Source organism: Dipodomys spectabilis, unplaced genomic scaffold (genome assembly GCF_019054845.1).
Source record: "Dipodomys spectabilis isolate Male_0828 unplaced genomic scaffold, ASM1905484v1 ptg000098l, whole genome shotgun sequence".
In the NCBI taxonomy this organism is placed as follows: domain Eukaryota; kingdom Metazoa; phylum Chordata; class Mammalia; order Rodentia; family Heteromyidae; genus Dipodomys; species Dipodomys spectabilis.
In genome coordinates, this window is record NW_024870775.1 from 1,267,589 (window position 1) to 1,286,279 (window position 18,691).

The 18,691-nt window shown below is 35.4% G+C and overlaps 1 protein-coding gene and 1 pseudogene across 4 annotated transcripts in view; both read right to left on the minus strand.

The window, feature by feature from the left end:
• The window catches only part of Ercc6l2 (ERCC excision repair 6 like 2), a 98,903-nt gene that overhangs the window by 20,116 nt on the left and 60,096 nt on the right, over nt 1-18,691 (minus strand). For all 4 annotated transcript variants that reach the window (XM_042686663.1, XM_042686662.1, XM_042686664.1 and 1 more), the window contains 4 exons: nt 13,315-13,414; nt 6,388-6,540; nt 3,354-3,434; nt 1,971-3,111 (listed from right to left, as the gene is read on the minus strand). In XM_042686663.1, coding sequence (XP_042542597.1) covers nt 1,971-3,111; nt 3,354-3,434; nt 6,388-6,540; nt 13,315-13,414 — 1,475 coding nt within the window. The remainder of the gene's footprint in view (nt 1-1,970; nt 3,112-3,353; nt 3,435-6,387; nt 6,541-13,314; nt 13,415-18,691) is intronic.
• LOC122113546 lies at nt 15,576-17,596 on the minus strand (annotated as a pseudogene).

Below are 18,691 nucleotides of genomic sequence, written 5' to 3' on the forward strand. Positions count from 1 at the left end.
ATGAGAAACTTTGAGATTAGGTAACAGCCTTTAAATTTAAACCTGAAATTTGGGGGAAAAGGGTTTGGTCACAAGAAAGTCATGCTCAAGAGTACTCTCTGAATTTGTCCTCTGTTAACTTTAAAGTTGAGGAAATGCTCTTAGCCTTATTTTCCTATAAATTTGTACCTGATCACAGCAATGGGATGGAAACATGGGGCTTAAGATGAGAAAAGTTTTCTTTTGGTTGGATTTGCTTAGTTTTATTGTTTGCAATTTGTCCTTTTTTTACACAGGCCCAGAGAATGTCAATATGAAGCTGGGAGCTTTTTAGGAAATGTAAAAAAAGTACTTCATGGCTTTTATTCTGAAATTGTGATCATAAATAAGTAAACTAGAATAGAAATGAGGTGTGCTAAAGTTCCCTCAAGTAGCTCTGGCAATGGCCTCAATTATAATCTCCAACACATGTGCTGTTTTAGCTCTGAACGTCTCTCATCCTAAAGTTTCTAATCATGCAAACACAAGACATAGTTTTGTATGATTAAAAGAGTAAGCTGGACATTTTTCTTAGAATTTAAAAACAGTAGGTAATATCTATGACACATTTTGAAAACTGTCTAAAGGATTCTCTGATGGAAAATTTGCTCACATTTTTCCTTAATTTTGATGACACATTTTATATATTATTTACCACAGTATTTGTCTTACACTAACTACTGATGATTTTTTTTTAATTTATACAATACTCAATCCAAAAATTTCACTGTAGTATACAAATGAAAGGGCAATCTAATACTTGTTTACAATAGTACCAAAATATCTATTATAATGAGCTTTTGTGGGGTTTGTTTTCTTATACTATGCTGGGGATCAAACCCAGGGCCTTGTATACTAGGTATGCACTCTACCAGTGAGATCATTATTAAGTGTAAAGAAAGCCTGGTATATAAATAAATCAAACATAAGAATTAAGGTTCCTACAAAAAGAAATCCCAGTTTTTTTTAAAAAAGAAATCAGCTTATTTCATATAATTTAACATTGGGAAAGCAAGACTAATTCTTATGATCATTAAACAGATTCTAGGCAGGGATCAATTTTTCAATACTGATGAATTCTCACATGCAAATAGCAACTAGACAGCAAAATCAAAATATGGCCAACTTGACGACATCAACTCCTAAGGTAAAAACCCCTAAGGTAAAAACCCCAAGAGCTGCCCACTGCATGGTGCCAGGTTTTGAGTAAGGAATAAGGAAACAACTAAGAATTGGTATTTGCTGTAAAGATCATGACCACCTGAGGTCCACAGCTGAATCTGGAGACATGTTCTGCTAGCTGATGTTGAGGGAGGTCAGGGGACATGTAAAAGCACTCTAGTAACAGGCAAATGATAAAGCTTTAATGAAAGCAATGGATGAATCCTGTAAGAGACTAGATAAAATAAAATATACATTAGTACACAGTAATTAGTATCTAGGGATGCACATTTGTGTGATAAAACCATAACACTATAAATAAGGAATTACTGTAGAGGTCAGAATAATTGGTATTTATGGGGCAGAAAAGCAGTGTGATTGGGATGAGACACAGAAAGAATCTTGATATGGGTAGCCTCTTTATCCTGCCCCCCACCTCTTTCCTTTATTTGTATCTCAGTGAAGCTCCTTCATTTTTTTTTTTTTTTTTTTTTTTTGCCGGTCATGGGGCCTGAACTTTGGGCCTGGGCACTGTCCCTTAGCTCTTCAGCTTAAGGCTAGGGCTCTACCACTTAAGCCACAGAACCACTTTTGGCTTTTTCTGCTTGTGTGGTGCTGAGAAATAAAACCCAGGGCCTCAGGCATGCAAGGCAAGCACTCTACCATTGAGCCACCTTCCCAGCCAGCTCCTTCATTTTTAGAGCTGATTTACAAGCTAATTTAACAGTATCTTCAAGAACTATTTGACTGACCAGAGTAGTTAAAATTTTTCAGAGTATGTTTGTAGTTACCTAAAATTTTATCCATGGATTCACACTCGTGCTCTTGAGTGACAAAACCCTCATTTGAAAATGTCACTGATTTTCTTGGTCTGAAAGTATTGTTTTTCTTATGGGTAGGCCGTTTTGAAGAGAAAGTGATTCTGTCTTTTATAGTTTTTTCTCTATGGCTCTGTTTGGTGAGACAGAAGTGGCTGGCAGATAACTCATCTTCTGAGGATGAAAAGGCCTCAATAAGCTGAGAGTTACAACTCTCATTTGGTACATGCAGTTGGTTTGTTTTCTTCATTGTTTTAGAAAAGTAGTCAAGTTCCCTTTTCTTTTCCTTCAATGAACTAGTAGTTTTCTTCTTTCCTACTCTTGAATTGGAAGAAATTTCAATGTCATCAGATTCATCACTTATATCACCAGTGTTTTTCCTTTCTATGATAGATCTCAGGGTCATGTTCTTGGCATTTAAGTGTTTTGAACTTGATCCTCTGTCACCCTTCTTTTTACCATGATGACTACTTCTGATTTTTACAGGGTTTTCTGCTTCAGAATCTTCAGATCCACCCAGGAATGGCTTAAACCTTACTCGATTTTTAGGGAATCTCTGAGTTTTATATTGTGTGGGAAAAATAACATCACTGTCCTCTGATTCTGTGCCATTCTGTAAAACGCAATTATGTCCAACTATAGTTTGAAATTTTTTCTCATCATCAGACTCAGAAGAAATGTTCTGTTCCAAAATCTTGCTTTCCTTACAAGTACAATTTTCCTGTGGATTTAGGATGGCATCTACGTTCTGGTGTTTTGAAGCAGAAACAGAATCCTGAGTTTTCTGACAATCAGCATCGTTGGCATCTGCTGATGGCAGTGTGGGCTGTTCATCAGAACTTCCACCACCAGAGGTGTGATTCTCATCACTGTCCTCAGGAGCTTCACATCTGGCCTCAAATAGTTTTGAGAAACCACACTGGAATAAGGTGAGCTGTCCCAAATAGCCGGAAGCTTTACTTGAATCGGATGCTTTGTGTTTAGCAGTCCTCATTGTTGAGGTTCTCACAGTTTCCTCATCACTGAAATCACTGCAGAGATCACACACATCTGCTGCCAGTGCATCTGTAGGTGGTTCTGGTCCTCTGGATTCTTGACAGTCAGACTCTCTGGGCTATATAAGGAACAATGACAAAAATATTAGAGCATGTGAGGATGATGACATGGAAGGCACTGGAAGGCAATGGGCAGAAAATTCAGACACAAGCATATCTATCACTTGATGTTTTCTAAAAGTACATTTAATAAACAAATATAAAGGATTTATTATTATACTTTGGTACAGTCTTTTTATGAATTCAACTCTCCAAAATAAATGAAAGTTTAAATGAGGGTACAGACTCATACATTACTTACTGTTTCTACTTTGTGTGCTGGAGGTCCTTCTTTCAACCATGTTGTGGCTGTTATGATCCCCGCTTCTACTTGGCCTTCTCTCTAGAATGCCCATAAGAGAGAAAGCAAACAATATGTTAAAAACAAGTATATATTTTTAAATGTATAGCAACAATAGAAAATTGACATGCTAAATTTTGGAGCTAAGAAAGTGCTGCTTGATTTAACTTTTCTTTGGAGAGTAACAATACTAGGATGTGAACTCAAGACATTGCTAAGCAAGTGTTCTACCACTTAAGCCACACCCTCAGCCCATTGTACTTTTTGAATATGGGCTAGCATTTTGCTTAGGCTGGGCTGGACTGTGATCCTCCTATTTATATTATATAGTAGATGGGAAGGTAGAATATAACACTATACCCAGCATTTTATTGGTTGAAATGAGGTCTTGTGACCTTTTTTCTTAAGCTAGTCTCAGGCCTTCTAAGTAGCCTAGATTGCAGGTATAAGAGATCATGCTTGGCTGCTTTAACATTAATTAAGCCACTCAACAAGTTTTATGTAACAATTAAAAATAATCATAATTCTTATCTTGAAGTTCAATTTTTTTAGATCGCCAACTCTACTGCAATCATAAGTAGGGAGAGGGGTGAAAAATGTTATGTATTTACCTAAGAATTATACCTACAATAGTCTTTCCTGCAGGATAATTATAGTAAGACCATGCTAGTAATACTTCAGACTCCACAAATAATATTGGACATTATTGTGGCCTATGTCACCAACGTATTGTTCATATTCACTGACAACTGACAGTACTAGAAATACTCAAGTTGAAACTCCTTTGTAACAGGTAAACAGAAACTTCAGTTTTCAGTTGCATACACCAAATAGCTTAGAACAATACTTAATCCTTTCTGTTTTCTCATGTCCTGGATATTATCCATCAAGAAGTCCTGTCCTTCTACCTGCCTAATACAGATAGAATCCAGGCATTTCTGATACCACCTGCCACTATTACCCAAATCATCACATGGCAGGTAGATTGTTACAGTATTCTTCTAAATGGCTTCTTGCTTCTGCCTTCCTATTACCTAATTCTCCATTGTTACTGGAACTAGTGAGGGGTTCTTTGGCCACCCCACTTAAAATGGTATTTTTTTTTCCTTGAAACTCACTATTTCCTTTCCTTGTTTTATTTTTATCTCAGAATCTTGTATGGCTTACTTACTCTGTTTATTACTTGTTTCTGCCAAATGGAATGTAAAGGTCTTATATATAGGATTGTCTATTTTATTTTTTTAGGCTCAGGTTTATAATTAGACAAAGAGTAAATATTTGTGAAATACGTATTTCTAATATCTCTAAAGGGAAACCATAGAAAAGAAGGTCAATGCAAAATGGAACTAAGCCTCCCCAGAAATTGATTAGAAGTGTTATATAAAATTAAACTTTACATCTTAACATAATTTAAAAGTCTCCTCTCATACAGAATTTGTAATACTAATATTTTAAAATATTTTTTGGTTAAAAGCAGCATGAGTCTAAGCTGGTTTGAACAACTTTGTTCTGACTGATGACATATGAAAATTTTTACCTCAAATTTTATGTAATAACTGAGTACCAATGATATGCTTAACAAGGTGTTAAGCACATTTTACCACAAACAAAAGCAAGATGTGGACAGTCCTATCATTAATAAACAAGATACACTTAAGACAACCAGTGAACAAAAGGACTCTCCACTTGTTCCATTTTGTTTTAAGAACTGTTTAACAAAGGAATACATGGCTATTCTGATAAAACAAAGAACTAAACTGCATCATATATAGCATAAAACAGGACAAACTCCAATGCTAGTATTCTGATAGACATTGATTTTAAGTTGCAGACATCAATACAGGCATGTCAAGTAGTCCTTTGAGCTGGAAGTGGCTTCTGGAGGTGATGGATAGAGATGGAGGACAAACAAAACTATGGATAAGAGGAATGGGGATAAACACCATGAAAGAAACAGCATTTTAAAAACCATACAAAAATGAAAAAAGAGGACTTCCTCTGGGCCATTCAATTCAGAATCAAATACAGTTACCACAAAGACTCAGCAGTAGACATCAGATTCTGTAAGAGAATGTTTACAGGATACAAGTATTATCTACCTTCTTTTACATCTGTCAGTGATCATTCTACTACCATTGAACTTAGTATATAATTACTAATATAACATGTTCATTATATAAACCTCCTGTCCAGAAGGTCTAAGTTCCTCAAGGAGAGGGATCTGTTTTTCTTAAATGATTTTTCATCAATTTTCTTTTCATTTACTGACTAAATGAATTACATTTAGTTTACTAGAAAGGCCTAGAAGTCAAGGAAAGCAGCCTGAAGTTCTCTGAGACTGTTTCCTTATTTATATAATAAAGAGGTAGAAAAAGATATTCTAGGATTCTATGATATCCATATTAATATCAATTAGAACACAGGTTACTGTCCTTAGTATTCTGATATGTTAAAAAGTTCAAAAGATATTTTTTAAAGTAAAAATATTTCATTTGAAGAGAAACAAACATCCATATGGTGAGGATGAACACACTAAGAATATGAAATATTGGTGTGGAATTTTTATTGGAAAGAGAAAACAAAAATCTCCATGAGAGTTCATCTCAGGGAGTATTTGGTAACTTTTAATCAAAACATATTTTACAGTTTTACTTACTTAGGAAAAAAATCTTATTTATTTTTTTTAGTTCTTGCCTTCAACAGCTGTTTTCAGCCTAGTCAACTTCTGACAGTCTGAAAATGGCATGGAGGTCACACTAGTTCATATCAGTATTTGTAACTGTGTGCATTATTTACAGTCGTGCTTTGGAACACCTTAGTTTAGAGGTACAATAATCAATTTCCTATTTCTCTAAAAGTAGAAACTCTGAACATAGTTGTTTCTGATAAGGAAAAAGAAATCCCTGAAAAGGCCTAAAAAATTATATTTTTAATTTACCGAGGGATAAAACTGCATTTGAAATGTTACTAAAAAAGTTAGGGAACAATTTCACACCTCTAGGATGTCCTTTGTAAGACAAGACCCTTGGGATCTTAGCTTGAAAAGGTTATGGATCCCAAAAAGTTCTCCTCGGTGTTCTTTTGATCCTTGGACAGCTTCAAAATATCGCTTGGCATTTTCACTTCCCACCACCACACAGTGAAGTTGCTAAAACACAAAAAATACAAGACATTTTTAAGTGTTTGTTCCAACAATATGTCAGAATTTCCTGGCATTCTCTGTATATACACAGCTTTCGCTGGAACAAGTTAACTCTCTTCAGGGAGGAAATTGTTTTAATTTCACTGGCAGACGATACCATTATGGTGAAGTAACAATAATCTGGTCAGTCTTACTGAAGTAAAGATATTACATTTCCTATTCTATGTTTTTTCTAACTGTGTAGTCAGATTATATCTCTATGGCATATATACCTGACATTTAAACATTTAACAGTGAAAAAATCACACTTGACTACACTTTTCTCTAGCAATACAAATATTAAAACTTGTAATTATTCTATCACTGAAGTTAAATTATTATATAATTATACAACATGTTGGTATCAAACTAATGACTACAGTGTTAACAGCAAAAATTTTTTTAAAAGCCCACAAAAACTAAAACCCATAAGCCTTCATTGTTCTATATACACAACATATTTGAAACAATTTGGAATACAGAAACAGCACTGATATCAAACCCATTAAGGACAAATTCCATTTTAGGAACAACATAAATCAGTACTCTATATTTGTTGGGCAGTACTCTGTATTTGTTGGTCTTGACAGCATTTTGGAGAGGACAGGATGAGGAAAAGGCCAATTGCAGAATGATATGTGTAACTATTTATAATGTCTATAATTATTTTTACTGGTAAATAGGGAAGTGTCCTTGTTTTGAGGCAATATACACACTGGTGTAAGATTGTGACTTTCCGCAAAGGGTCAGAAAAAGAATAAAGATAGTGGACCAGAGAAAGCAAAAAGAAACACATAAAGTGTTATCAAGTAGAGAACTGGGGTGAAGTTGAGAGGGAGGGTATTCTTTGGGCTGTTCTTGCAATTCTTCTGTAAATACTTCTAAATAAATCACATACACATATATGAGATGAACTCTTGAGTACCCAACTTTTAGTATATATAATTCTCCAAACTTGAAGGAGTACAGTTGTATAAATGCTTTTATTTTTAGAAGTATGTAATATTTGAATGTATTTTCACAATACATGCAAACCAATCACATCAAAACTCCAAGTCCCTCTTGAACAACAGGGATCTTCTCTCAACAAAGACTAAAGTCTTTTTCACTGTAGTTATACTTATTTATATATGAATAGAAGTAGTTTTATGTACAACAATTGTACAACAAGGCACAATTTATATACAATACATTCTGTTTTGAAAGATTTTTCAGGAATCTGAAAATGTCTCAGTGATCTTGTCACATAGTATATTTCACGACTGTGAGTCTCACAATCTTTGTTTTCTGTTGCAGACTATGGTGTGATTTAAGTATAAGAGAATTTATGTTAGTGTTCTGTTACTGTTGGACATCCAAGCTGTTTCATTTTTTTATTTTAAAATTAACTAATAATGCTGGGTATAAATCTGTGTCATCCTTTCCTATGCATGTACAGAGCATTTCTGTGAGGTTGGTATGGAGATCATAGGCATTCTCAGTGTCTGGGTTGCATTTGTAATAGTGATAAGTACCTCTTCACAAATACCCAACAATGAACAGCAAAAAGCTCCCCAATCCAAAATCCTTCAAGAGAAAAATAAAGTTTCTGCAGTGTATAGAACATAATCATATTTTATTTTGTTACCTCTAGATTACGTGGCTTATTTCTTGTCACATATGTGTTAACCACTTATAATTTTACCTATACATAATCTCTTTATTAGTTTGTAGGCATTTTAAATATTTCACAGATATTATTTCTTCACCATATATATGGGAAACTATGGGAACCTTAGAGCCTCATAAGAGATATGACTGGGTGCAGAAGTATGATTGGATGGTGTGTACAGTGAATGCCTGATGTCATCAGAGAGCTTCTCATTGTAAAACTATCTTATGTGTGTCTGTATAATGACACAGGATTCTCAGTGTTTGACATTCCACAGTAATCCTGTCAAAAGACAAGGTAAGTACCTGTTTGTCCTTACTTTACTATATCCTGATATACTATTAACTGTCTTTCTGAATGTACCCGTTGATCTATAGCCAAAATTGTCCTAGGTAAACATGTACTCTCTGATCCAGTAAAAACAGAGGACAAAGGAGATTATTCAGTTTCATCAATGTCATTCTATACCTCTTATGGTAATATTAAATATTAATATCAAAATTGTGCATGAACAATCCTACATCTGCCATCAGTATCTGCTCTATGGGACCAGCATAATTGAGAGATAGACCCCTCTCAATTATATTTTCAGTTCCTTTGCCATTCACAAGCTCCATATAGAAATATATTTACATCCACAACATTTACTTAAAAATCAGTATTTGTTATTATTATTATATAGGCTATTATATAGAAAGTACTACAAATTGGATAGCTTAAGTACTACAAATGGTTTTCTCTTACAGTCTAGAGGCTTAAAGTCTGAAATCAAGATGTCCATAGGACCACACTCTCTGAAAGTGGTGATCCTTCCTTGTCAATTTATTTCCTAGCTAATGGCAGTTGATGGCTATACTACTTGTTGTTTGGCTTGCATCTCCATCAGTCCAATTTTTGTCTCTACTGTCTGTGTGTCTGTATCCAAATTCCCCTTGTATTTAAGAAAATCAGTCATTGGATAAGAAACTACCTTTATCCAATACAACCTCATCTCAATCTCATCTGCAAAGGTCCTACTTACAAATGATCTGAACTCACAGATACAAGTAGTTAGGACTTCAGCATACTTTTTGAACAAGAAGTGACACAAATAAACTCATAACCAAAGCTTTGTAAAAGGCTTTGATTTTTATTCTCACAAGAGACTGTGGTCTGTTAACTTTCTGCTCATGAAATATACGCCAGGTTTTGGCAACAGTATCTTCTAAATAAATTTATTCTTTCCTGTTTTCAAAAAGAAGACTAAACTTTGGATAGAATTGAGTGCTGAAGTAGTCTGGATTAGGATCTTCCTTCACGTTTTAAATTAAAATTTCTTTAGTTTATAAAATTTTAAAGTTTCTTAAACAGCATAAAGTTTTAACATTTAATAGCATAAAGATATCCTTTTCCCTCATTGAAGTTATTGCTCCTATGTATCTAGTATCACTAAGAAGAAGACAGGTGTTTATCTAATCCAAGTTCAATTGTAGGTACTGATTTTTTTCCTCTAGACATTTTAAGGATATTTACTTTATCCTTGTTACTTTTATGCTTAGACAAAATAAAAGTGGACTCTATGTCCATCATGACACTGTTTCCATTCATCCTATTTTGAAATTGGTGGGCTCATATAATCCATTGATTATTTTCTGTTTTACACATTTCTTCCTGGTTCTTGATTCTATTCTTTTTTTTCAACACAAAGACTGAAGTTTCCGCTTCTGGATCCATTTCTCCTAACCTCTTACATGTGTTATCTTTTTGTTTTGCAGTTTAAAAAATTACTTGGCTGTTTCTCTTAGATGAAAGATCTGTCTTTTGCTACTTAATCTACATGTAGAGTATTTCATTTTCTGAGTCTCTCCAAATAGTCTTTTCCTAGAAGTTTATTCTTGTTTTTGGTTTACCCTTTGACTATTACTTATGTTTCTTTAAGTTTCTTTTATTATCTATTCTAAGTTCTCTGACATTAATCCTTCTTCTGTGTAGCTATAAAGTGCTTGTATTAGTTTCCTATGGTTCCTGTAACAAGTTATCATAAACTTAACATCTTCAAACACTTGAATGTTACCGTAAATGTAATGCTTCAAACAATTGAAATTTATTCTCTCATAGTTCTGGAGGTCATAAATCTGCAATCAGGATCACGGAGCTAAAGTCAAGGAGCTATACTCAGCTTGGAGGCTCTAGGATGCTGTCCGGGAGCTCTTTTGGTCAAGGCTACTACTGGACTACTAACAGTGCCACTTCCCCTTTTCTGGTGGATAACTCTCCAGTTATGGAGTGCTATGGACTTTCCCGCCTGGGCTAGCAGCTAACCTGGCTGCCAGCATTACTTGAGTTGTGGCTGTATCATAATTTCGGCCTCTATGGGTACCCTGCCGCTTCTTTCCAGTGTCAGATTTTTCCTCTGCCTCTTATAAGGATAGTTTGGACAATTCAGGATAAATTCCCCATATCCAAATGCTTCATTAAATCACATATACAAAGATCCCCTTTTAATTTTTTTTTCTTCATAAAAAAGTACCATTTAGTTGGAGGCAGATGGCTGCTCACACTTGTAATACTAGCTACTCAAGAGGCTGAGATCCAAGGGTAGTGGTTCAAAGCCAGCCCTGGCAGGAAAGTCACCGAGATTCTTATCTCCAATTAACCACCCAAAAAACAGGAAGTGGAGCTGTGGCTTAAGTGGTAGAGAACTAACCTTGAGCACAAAAACTCAGGGAAAGCACCCAGGCCCTGAGTTCAAGCCCAAGGGCTGGCATTAAAAAACAAATACCATTTATGGGCTCCAGGGATTAGGACTTGATGGACATTATTCAGCCTGCTATAGTGCCTTTTTCAAAGTGTTTATTTCCTTAAACTGTTCAGTAATTATTTTTGGCTGGCTGTTAATCTGCCTTTAAATATCTTACATCCTTATCTTAGCCTCTACTGCACATATTTCAAGTAGGATGAGAGCAGTGCAACTATTTAGTCTTCTGGGTAACAGGAGAGACTTGCTTCTAAGTATCAGCAAAAATGTGGGGTCCTGGCTTACTTCTTTGCTCCAAGTCTTTCCTTTTATTGCTCTCATGAGAGAATAGACACCTCTGTTTGCTACAATTTGAGGACAACTAAAGAAAGACTGTAAGGGTTAGGGTACTTTTTTACATTACCAATGTAAGGGCCCCTTCTTATTTCAGTAACTATTGAGTCTAAGAATGGCATAAGAAAGCTGCAATTAATTAATTAGTAGTCTCCTCACTATGCTTCACTTTTTCTTCAATCACAACTCACTCCTGTCCTTCAAAATTCCTTACTATTTCTGTCTGGGTCACTGAAAAAAATCTTCTTATCTCCTCCCAACATTACTTACTGCTTTTTGTCATTGTTGCTGCTAGTTTTTCTTTATGTTTTTTTTTTAATCTTTTCCCAAGATTTGAGGAATATTTAAGAGGCTGGAGTGTTGTGCTCCTTATATATCCATTATTCAAATTCACAACTGTCTTCAAACTATATTTAATGCTTTTTGCTTATGACTATCATTTATCTTTAAATAAAGTTCTGAAAACTCAAATAACCTTGTCTCATGATAAACTTTTTATTATATACTATTATAAAGTATATTATTAGGCAACAGGTAATTTCATTCCATTAAGTGAATTAAAATGAATAGGTAAAAAGGAAATATGTTATAATAGGTTGACAAAAATTACATGATTGAAGAAAGTCTTACTTATGACAAGTTTAAGAGAGTACTCTAAAAAATTAATATTGTACTTCTCTCAAATGTGGTAAAATAGATAGAAAAATAAAAAAAATTCAAGTAGCTATGTTATACTAAAGAACAAAATATGAGGTGCTTTTTTGTGTGTGTATGTTTTTGTCAGTCATGGGGCTTGAACTTGGGGCCTGGATGTGAGCTCTTTTGCTCAAGGCTACCACTCTACCACTTGAGCCACACGGCCACTTCCCCTTTTCTGGTAGTTAATTGGAGATGAGTGCTATGAACTTTCCTGCCCAGGCTGGCTTTGAACTGTGATCCTCAGATCTTAGTCTCCTCTCTGTAGGATTACAGGCAAGAGCCACTAGTGCCCAGCTAAGCTGTTTCTTATAGAGCTAACTGGTTGAAGAAAAAACAAAAACTGCTATGTTTAATTCTAATTTTAGAATGAAAAAAACAGCATAAATTTAAGATTGGATCATTCTTAGGTTAACTATTACCATATGTGACAGATGTTTGCTCTTAAGTAGATGCCAACCAAATATATAGGGAGCAACTCAAATTTGAGATCTACAATTAAACTTGAACCTCAGTCCAGATCTTCTTAAGTGAGGACATTTAAATGAAATAAATGTTGTTTACCTAGAGGTATGAATGGAGCAGTAATTGATATCCTAAGCTTATTAATGAGTTAATGCAATTTTAGATGCATGTGAAAAACACCAAGCACAGTAGCTAGTATGCTTGGGTTCTAGCCCTATAATTTCATTTACTGGGGTGTTTCTGTGGTTTCAGTTGCATTACATACAGTATCCCTAAGCCACTGCTCTCCAATCTTCTTCATGTTATGGTGTATAAAGAAAATATAAGTGGTAATATATGAACATCAGCCTGGAGCAAACGAAGGCTTGGCTGGAAGCTGGTGTAGGCATTCTTACTGCTTTAGAGCTGTGGGATCAGTATCGCATTGCACCTGTAACCCATTTGTGGCATACCACTAGGTCTTGGCCCACAATTTGGGAGATGTGACCTCACTACTTAAATTGTGATCTGGGGACAAGTAGTACTGAGACTCCTGGGAGCTAGTTAAAAATGCAGAACCTTGGGTTCCACCCCAGACCCACTAAATCAGAATCTGTACTTTAACAAGATCCCTAGGTGATTCATATTCACACTAAAGTATAAGAAGTGCTGCTCAAAGAAACTTTGAATACTAAGATTCAATAAGCCGAAGAACTGATGTTTCATAGAATATGAAATCTACATTGAATAAGAATATACTTAAAGAGTATATTTCATAATCTTATCAAATTCTACATTATAGATAAAGCTAAAAACTTTTTACACAAATTTGTTCCCAACATGTTTACATCTCAATTTGAGAAAGGAAAAATGTAGTTACCTGCTTGTATACCTGTCGTAAATACATGATCTCCTCCACAGTTCCCAAAGAAATCAGCCTAAGCACTTTTACATCTCTGCACTGTCCAATCCTATATGCTCTGAAAAGATTTTAAAACAAAAGCCAAGTAATATAACTTTGGGTTCAAAAGATTGCTTTTTCATGTAAAATTATGAAAATTTTAATTAAAATAGAAATAGTTTATATTGAAGTATGCTATATTATTTAGTAATAATATATTTTATATATATGTATACTCATATAAAGATAATTATTAAGGAGGTTGTTATAGGAAAAATATAGATATCAATTCCATTTCTGTTATGTTTGTAACAAACACCTTTCAGTGTCCAAAACCTTTTACTGGTTTTCTTTTAGTGATCCTTATGAATAGATTATTCCGAAGTGATTTAATTTCCATTAAACTCCTAAACTAACCCATAGTTACAGAATGCAGCTTTTAGTGGTTGCTTGGAAATGAAGGAATGGGGAGTGGCAGAAGGAATGGATTACAAAAGGGTACAAGAAAAACTTAGGAAGTGATCAATATGTTCGTTATCTTGACTATGGTGATGGTTTCACAAATGAACCAGGTATGCATGTTAAATGTCTACTTTATCATAACATTCAATGATACCTTTATGAAAGTTGTAAAACAAACATTTCCCACCCTCAAAAAATGTTATAGAAAAGCAGTTAACCAACTGGCAAAGTGTATGGATGTGCAGATTATCGAGTCCAAACCACAATTTAACTGAATTACCCAGTTTTGCAGGTGTTCTGATACAGACCATAATACTAATTATAACTCTAACCTGCCTCACCACAGTGACTAATATTGGTTCCTTGCAGCTTTTCATATGGAAGCTTTATTGGATGAGAAGAATGAGGTCACCTGTTTTTAAAACGCTTGTTATAGTTGCTAAAGTGCTTACTGCCAACATGCTTAAAAATGTTACAATTTGGGGGAAATCTGCGTTTGAACTTGTGAGGTTGCTGTATCTACTCTTGTATTTGGCATTCCCTCTGCCTTTCCCCTTCCTTCTCACATTAGAGGAACTTTTACTAGAGGGCATCTTGAATCCTGTAAATCTTACATCCCCAGAAGGTAGTGAAGTTCCTGTGACTGCCCAAACAGGGTAACATGCTGTATTCTCCCTTTCCTCCTGGGGCCCGGAGGAAGAAGAAAAGAACTTAGTCTCTTTTTCCTCTAAGGAAAATCAGAAAATACATAAGAAAATGTCTTTGGGTATATGTGTGTACTTAAATTTTCTCAGAGTATTTATCCTTCACCTTTATAGACATACTTTGCATCTTTGTTTCATCAATTTGTTGGTCCATAAAACAAGAACTTGTGATGGATTTTCCACTGTATACAGACAAGTATGAGCAATCTATTATGCAATATGTATGTTAGTATCTTCATTTATCTTTCCTGTTCTTCCTGCCACTGTATAAGGGGAAGGAGAAAGAGGGAAGAGGAATGCACTGGGTTTTGAAGGAATCATGAGATGCATAAAATAATACATGCTGATAAACTACATCAAATAAGCACAAAGTTACATATTTTAAGACAATAAGCACAAAGTTGCATATTTTAAGACAAAAACTGAAGGAAAAAGGAGAAAAGAATTGTTTCTCCATTGTTTTTACCTGTTTTCTTTGACAGTTGTTAGTATAGAGGAGCTGGTTAAAATTGCAAACTCTTTAGATTGTACAGATTTAGACCCAAACCTAGCCAGTTACTGGCTGGGAACTTGAGCAAGTTAATAAGATCATGTGTCTCCCCTCCTTGCTCACATGTAAAATGGGTATTTCATCATATCGTTCCAGTGTCCAGTGAAAAGATATTGTATTAAATAGATATTCCATAAAAAAACACTAAAGCAAGTTCCTGGCTTAAAATAAACATATGTTAATAATATTCCTTTGTCTTTGTTTTCCTAAATGTATGTGCATAAAATTGTACATAAAATGTTTATTACAAGTAAGTATGCTTGTATGGATATTTGCTTTTTTCTCCTTAGACTTTTCAAAATGACCTCCTTTCAATGAGGCAAAATTTAGTTATTTTAATAATGTACTTAATATAACATGTTTTATTTACTTGATTTTCTAGTTTTCTAAGTTATATTCTTCTTTTACTTATTTACCTTTTCTTTTCTAAGAAATTAATTTGACTCTAAATTGGCATTAGAACTTAAATAATAATGATCCATAGTGATTTCTAAATAATCAATTTATCACTTCATTTTCTTCTCTTATTTTGACATGCAAAAATACAGATAACAATTATTTTTAGTGTACTGTCCAATAATATTGACTATATTCAGAGTGTGAAGGTATGGTAAAGATAAAGCCATCAAATTCATCAATCAAAACTCCTGAAAATTCACAGTGGCTATGATTGGGGGAAATACAGGTGTATCTAATTTTACAGGAAAGCTTGGAGGAAGCTTCATTTGAACATTCTCTAGGCTTGTTAAAGTGTTTGAAGGGAGCTATTACTTCTAGAATATTCAGTAATAATTCCACTCCTAAGGAAATTTATGGCTTTAAATGTTTTACTTTCTTTGCCACACCCTTTTTCTTCCCAGATGAGGAGCTTTTCCATTTTCAGCAAATATATCCCCTTCCCATGTAATAGTGTTCTGAAAAGGAGGAGTAAGGGACTGTCTTCAAATTGGCTCAAGATTCTGCTCCATTATGTTTTCACCTTTACACAAACTCTCCACAATGGCTTTATTTTGAAGAATACCCTTTTCACTGAGATGTTCTCTTCTTTTCATTGATTTTAAAACAAGTCTATTCACCAGACAGAAGTCTGCCAAAAAGTTTCTTACTGTTTGGCTTGGGCACGTGTGAAAAAAATTGATTTGGTTCATAAAGTTGGAGAATAAATATTGCTGCTCATTAAAATGTCAACAACTTCTATTTCCATCTCTGATTCCCTCATGGAGTATCTGCTGATAAAACTTTTTTTTTTGGGGGGGTCCGGTCATGGGGTCTGAACTCTGGGCCTGGGCGCTGTCCCTCAGCTCTTCAGCTCAAGGCTAGTGCTCTACCACTTGAGCCACAGTGCCACTTCTGGCTTTTTTCTTTTTGCTTATGTGGTGCTAAGGAATCGAACCCAGGACCTCAGCATGCAAGGCAAGCAAGCACTCTACCACTGAGCCACCTTCCCAGCCCTGATAAAACTTTTTGTTCGTTGTCTAACACTAGATTCAGAGGGTGCCGTACCTTCAATGAAAATGAAGCTTGAATCTCCTTGTTGGCAATTAATGTCAGTCAAGTATGTAAGAGTTGTGTCAAGCCTGATATTGATACCCTGTTTGTATATTTTACATGAATCAAAGGCAGAATTTGGGAAAGTACAGACACACAGCTTTGAAAATCCTAGTGAAGTTCTAGATAAGTCACCTAACTCTTGCAAAGCTTTCGATAATCAAGGTCTTTTTCTTTAACACTTGCCCTGGGTTGCTATTAAGTTTCCTTAAAAGAGCTGCGATCATCTGTCTATCTCTATATCTGATGCAGATGGCTCTGTCCCTGAGTATTTTTCACCTTTTCTGGAACATTGTGAGCCCAAAGTGAATGGGCACATTTTTTATTTCCTAACATCACAGCAAGGTGTAAAGGAATGATTATCTTTCTGTACATACAGATATCTATGCTGTACATACAGATAAGGGAGGAGAGTCTCTTCACATCCCCCTTGAAGACACAACTGTGCGCCAGACAGGGTGTTGGGCCATTGCCTCCATGGGCAATGGTAGCATCAGGGTTGGTACCAGCAATCAGACATGGGTGCTGAAAGATGATCATCATAGAGTTGTGCAGCAACATGATGGATCTGTAAGGAGGTTGGAGGAGGCTGGAGCTTCAGCTGAAGATGGTGGTAATGGTTACTGAAGATCTTATGAGAGGCTTTGCCTACCTTGCTGCCACCAATGACAACCTTGCCTGCTTCCTCATCACTGGGCTCCAGCAAGTCTCCATCTTCCTAGCTGGGTTTGTGCTCCCTCCACAATGAGCCGACCTCTTTCCCAGTTATTGCTACTAACCAGGGCAGGAGAGGTAGCATACAGGGATACCAGAGATAAATGCAGGCAGCAGTTCTTCTAGCAGTGACAGCCAACATGATCTCCCAAAGTACCCCTGTTTTAGAGCCCAGGACACCCACATCTCCCGAAGTAAGAGGAAGAGGGGGTGAATGCTGGGGGTCAAAGGGGTAGAGTGGTGAGGACCAAGATGCAAAGATTACATTTGTAGCCACCAACATCTCACTGGGAAAAACAGGGCCCTTTCTATTTTTTTCTATGAATTTGGTTATTCCATGTGTAACATATTAGAGAAATCATAGGATATTTGTCCTATCTTTGTGTGATAAAGGAAAACCATGCAGTCTTCTAACATTAGGATGTTGGGAATTTTGTATAAATGGTCTTTAGGCTAAGGTAATTTACTTGGTATTCTTTTTTTTTTTTTTGGCTGATCGTTGGGCCTAAACTCTGGGCCTGAGCACTGTCCCTCAGCTCTTCAGCTCAAGGCTAGTGCTCTACAACTTGAGCCACAGCGCCACTTCTGGCCTTTTCTGCGTATGTGGTGCTGAAGAACAGAACCCAGGGCCTCATGCATGCAAGGCAAGCACTCTACCACTGAGCCACCTTCCCATCCCCTTCCTTGGTATTCTTAACTTTTTAAAACTATTAAGGCTGATAAACTCTGCCCAAATGCATTTTGTTTTATTTCAGCATCAAGATGATCAGTGTGGGTTTTCCCCCTAATTTCTTAATATGGTATATAATACTGAGTTCTGTAGGAAGTTGAACTATCTTTGCATTCTAGAAATAAATTCTGATTTCATAGAACGAATTAAAAAGTGCTTCTACTTCTATTATTCAGCTCTAATGAAGGAATACTTATTAAATACCTCTCTGTAAATATGTAGTGTGAGAAGGGAATTTGCTTCCACACATACTTTATAAATCTCCTTGATACAGTCTTCTACTCTCATATCCTGAAGTTACTAATCTCAAGCTTGAAATTTCTTAGCTCTTTTTTTGTAGATTTTGCACTGTGGTTTTTCCTCTGTTTCTTGATCACACAGATTCTACTTGATTTTTATCTTCCATGAGTTTCTCAAAATTTCTTATTATCTACTTGTTAAATGTTCTTTATTTTCGAAATTTTATATTATTTCTTCTTATGTCCTTTCTTTCATATTACTGGGATTTACAAATGACTAGAAAACAAATGGTTACTATCAGCCTGCTATTTAAATTCAGAAGTTTTCACAAGGTTCTCCATCTAGTCAGTTGTATTAAGAATAATCAAAAGATACCATGAGTATTTTTAGATTGAAAGAATTTGCAAG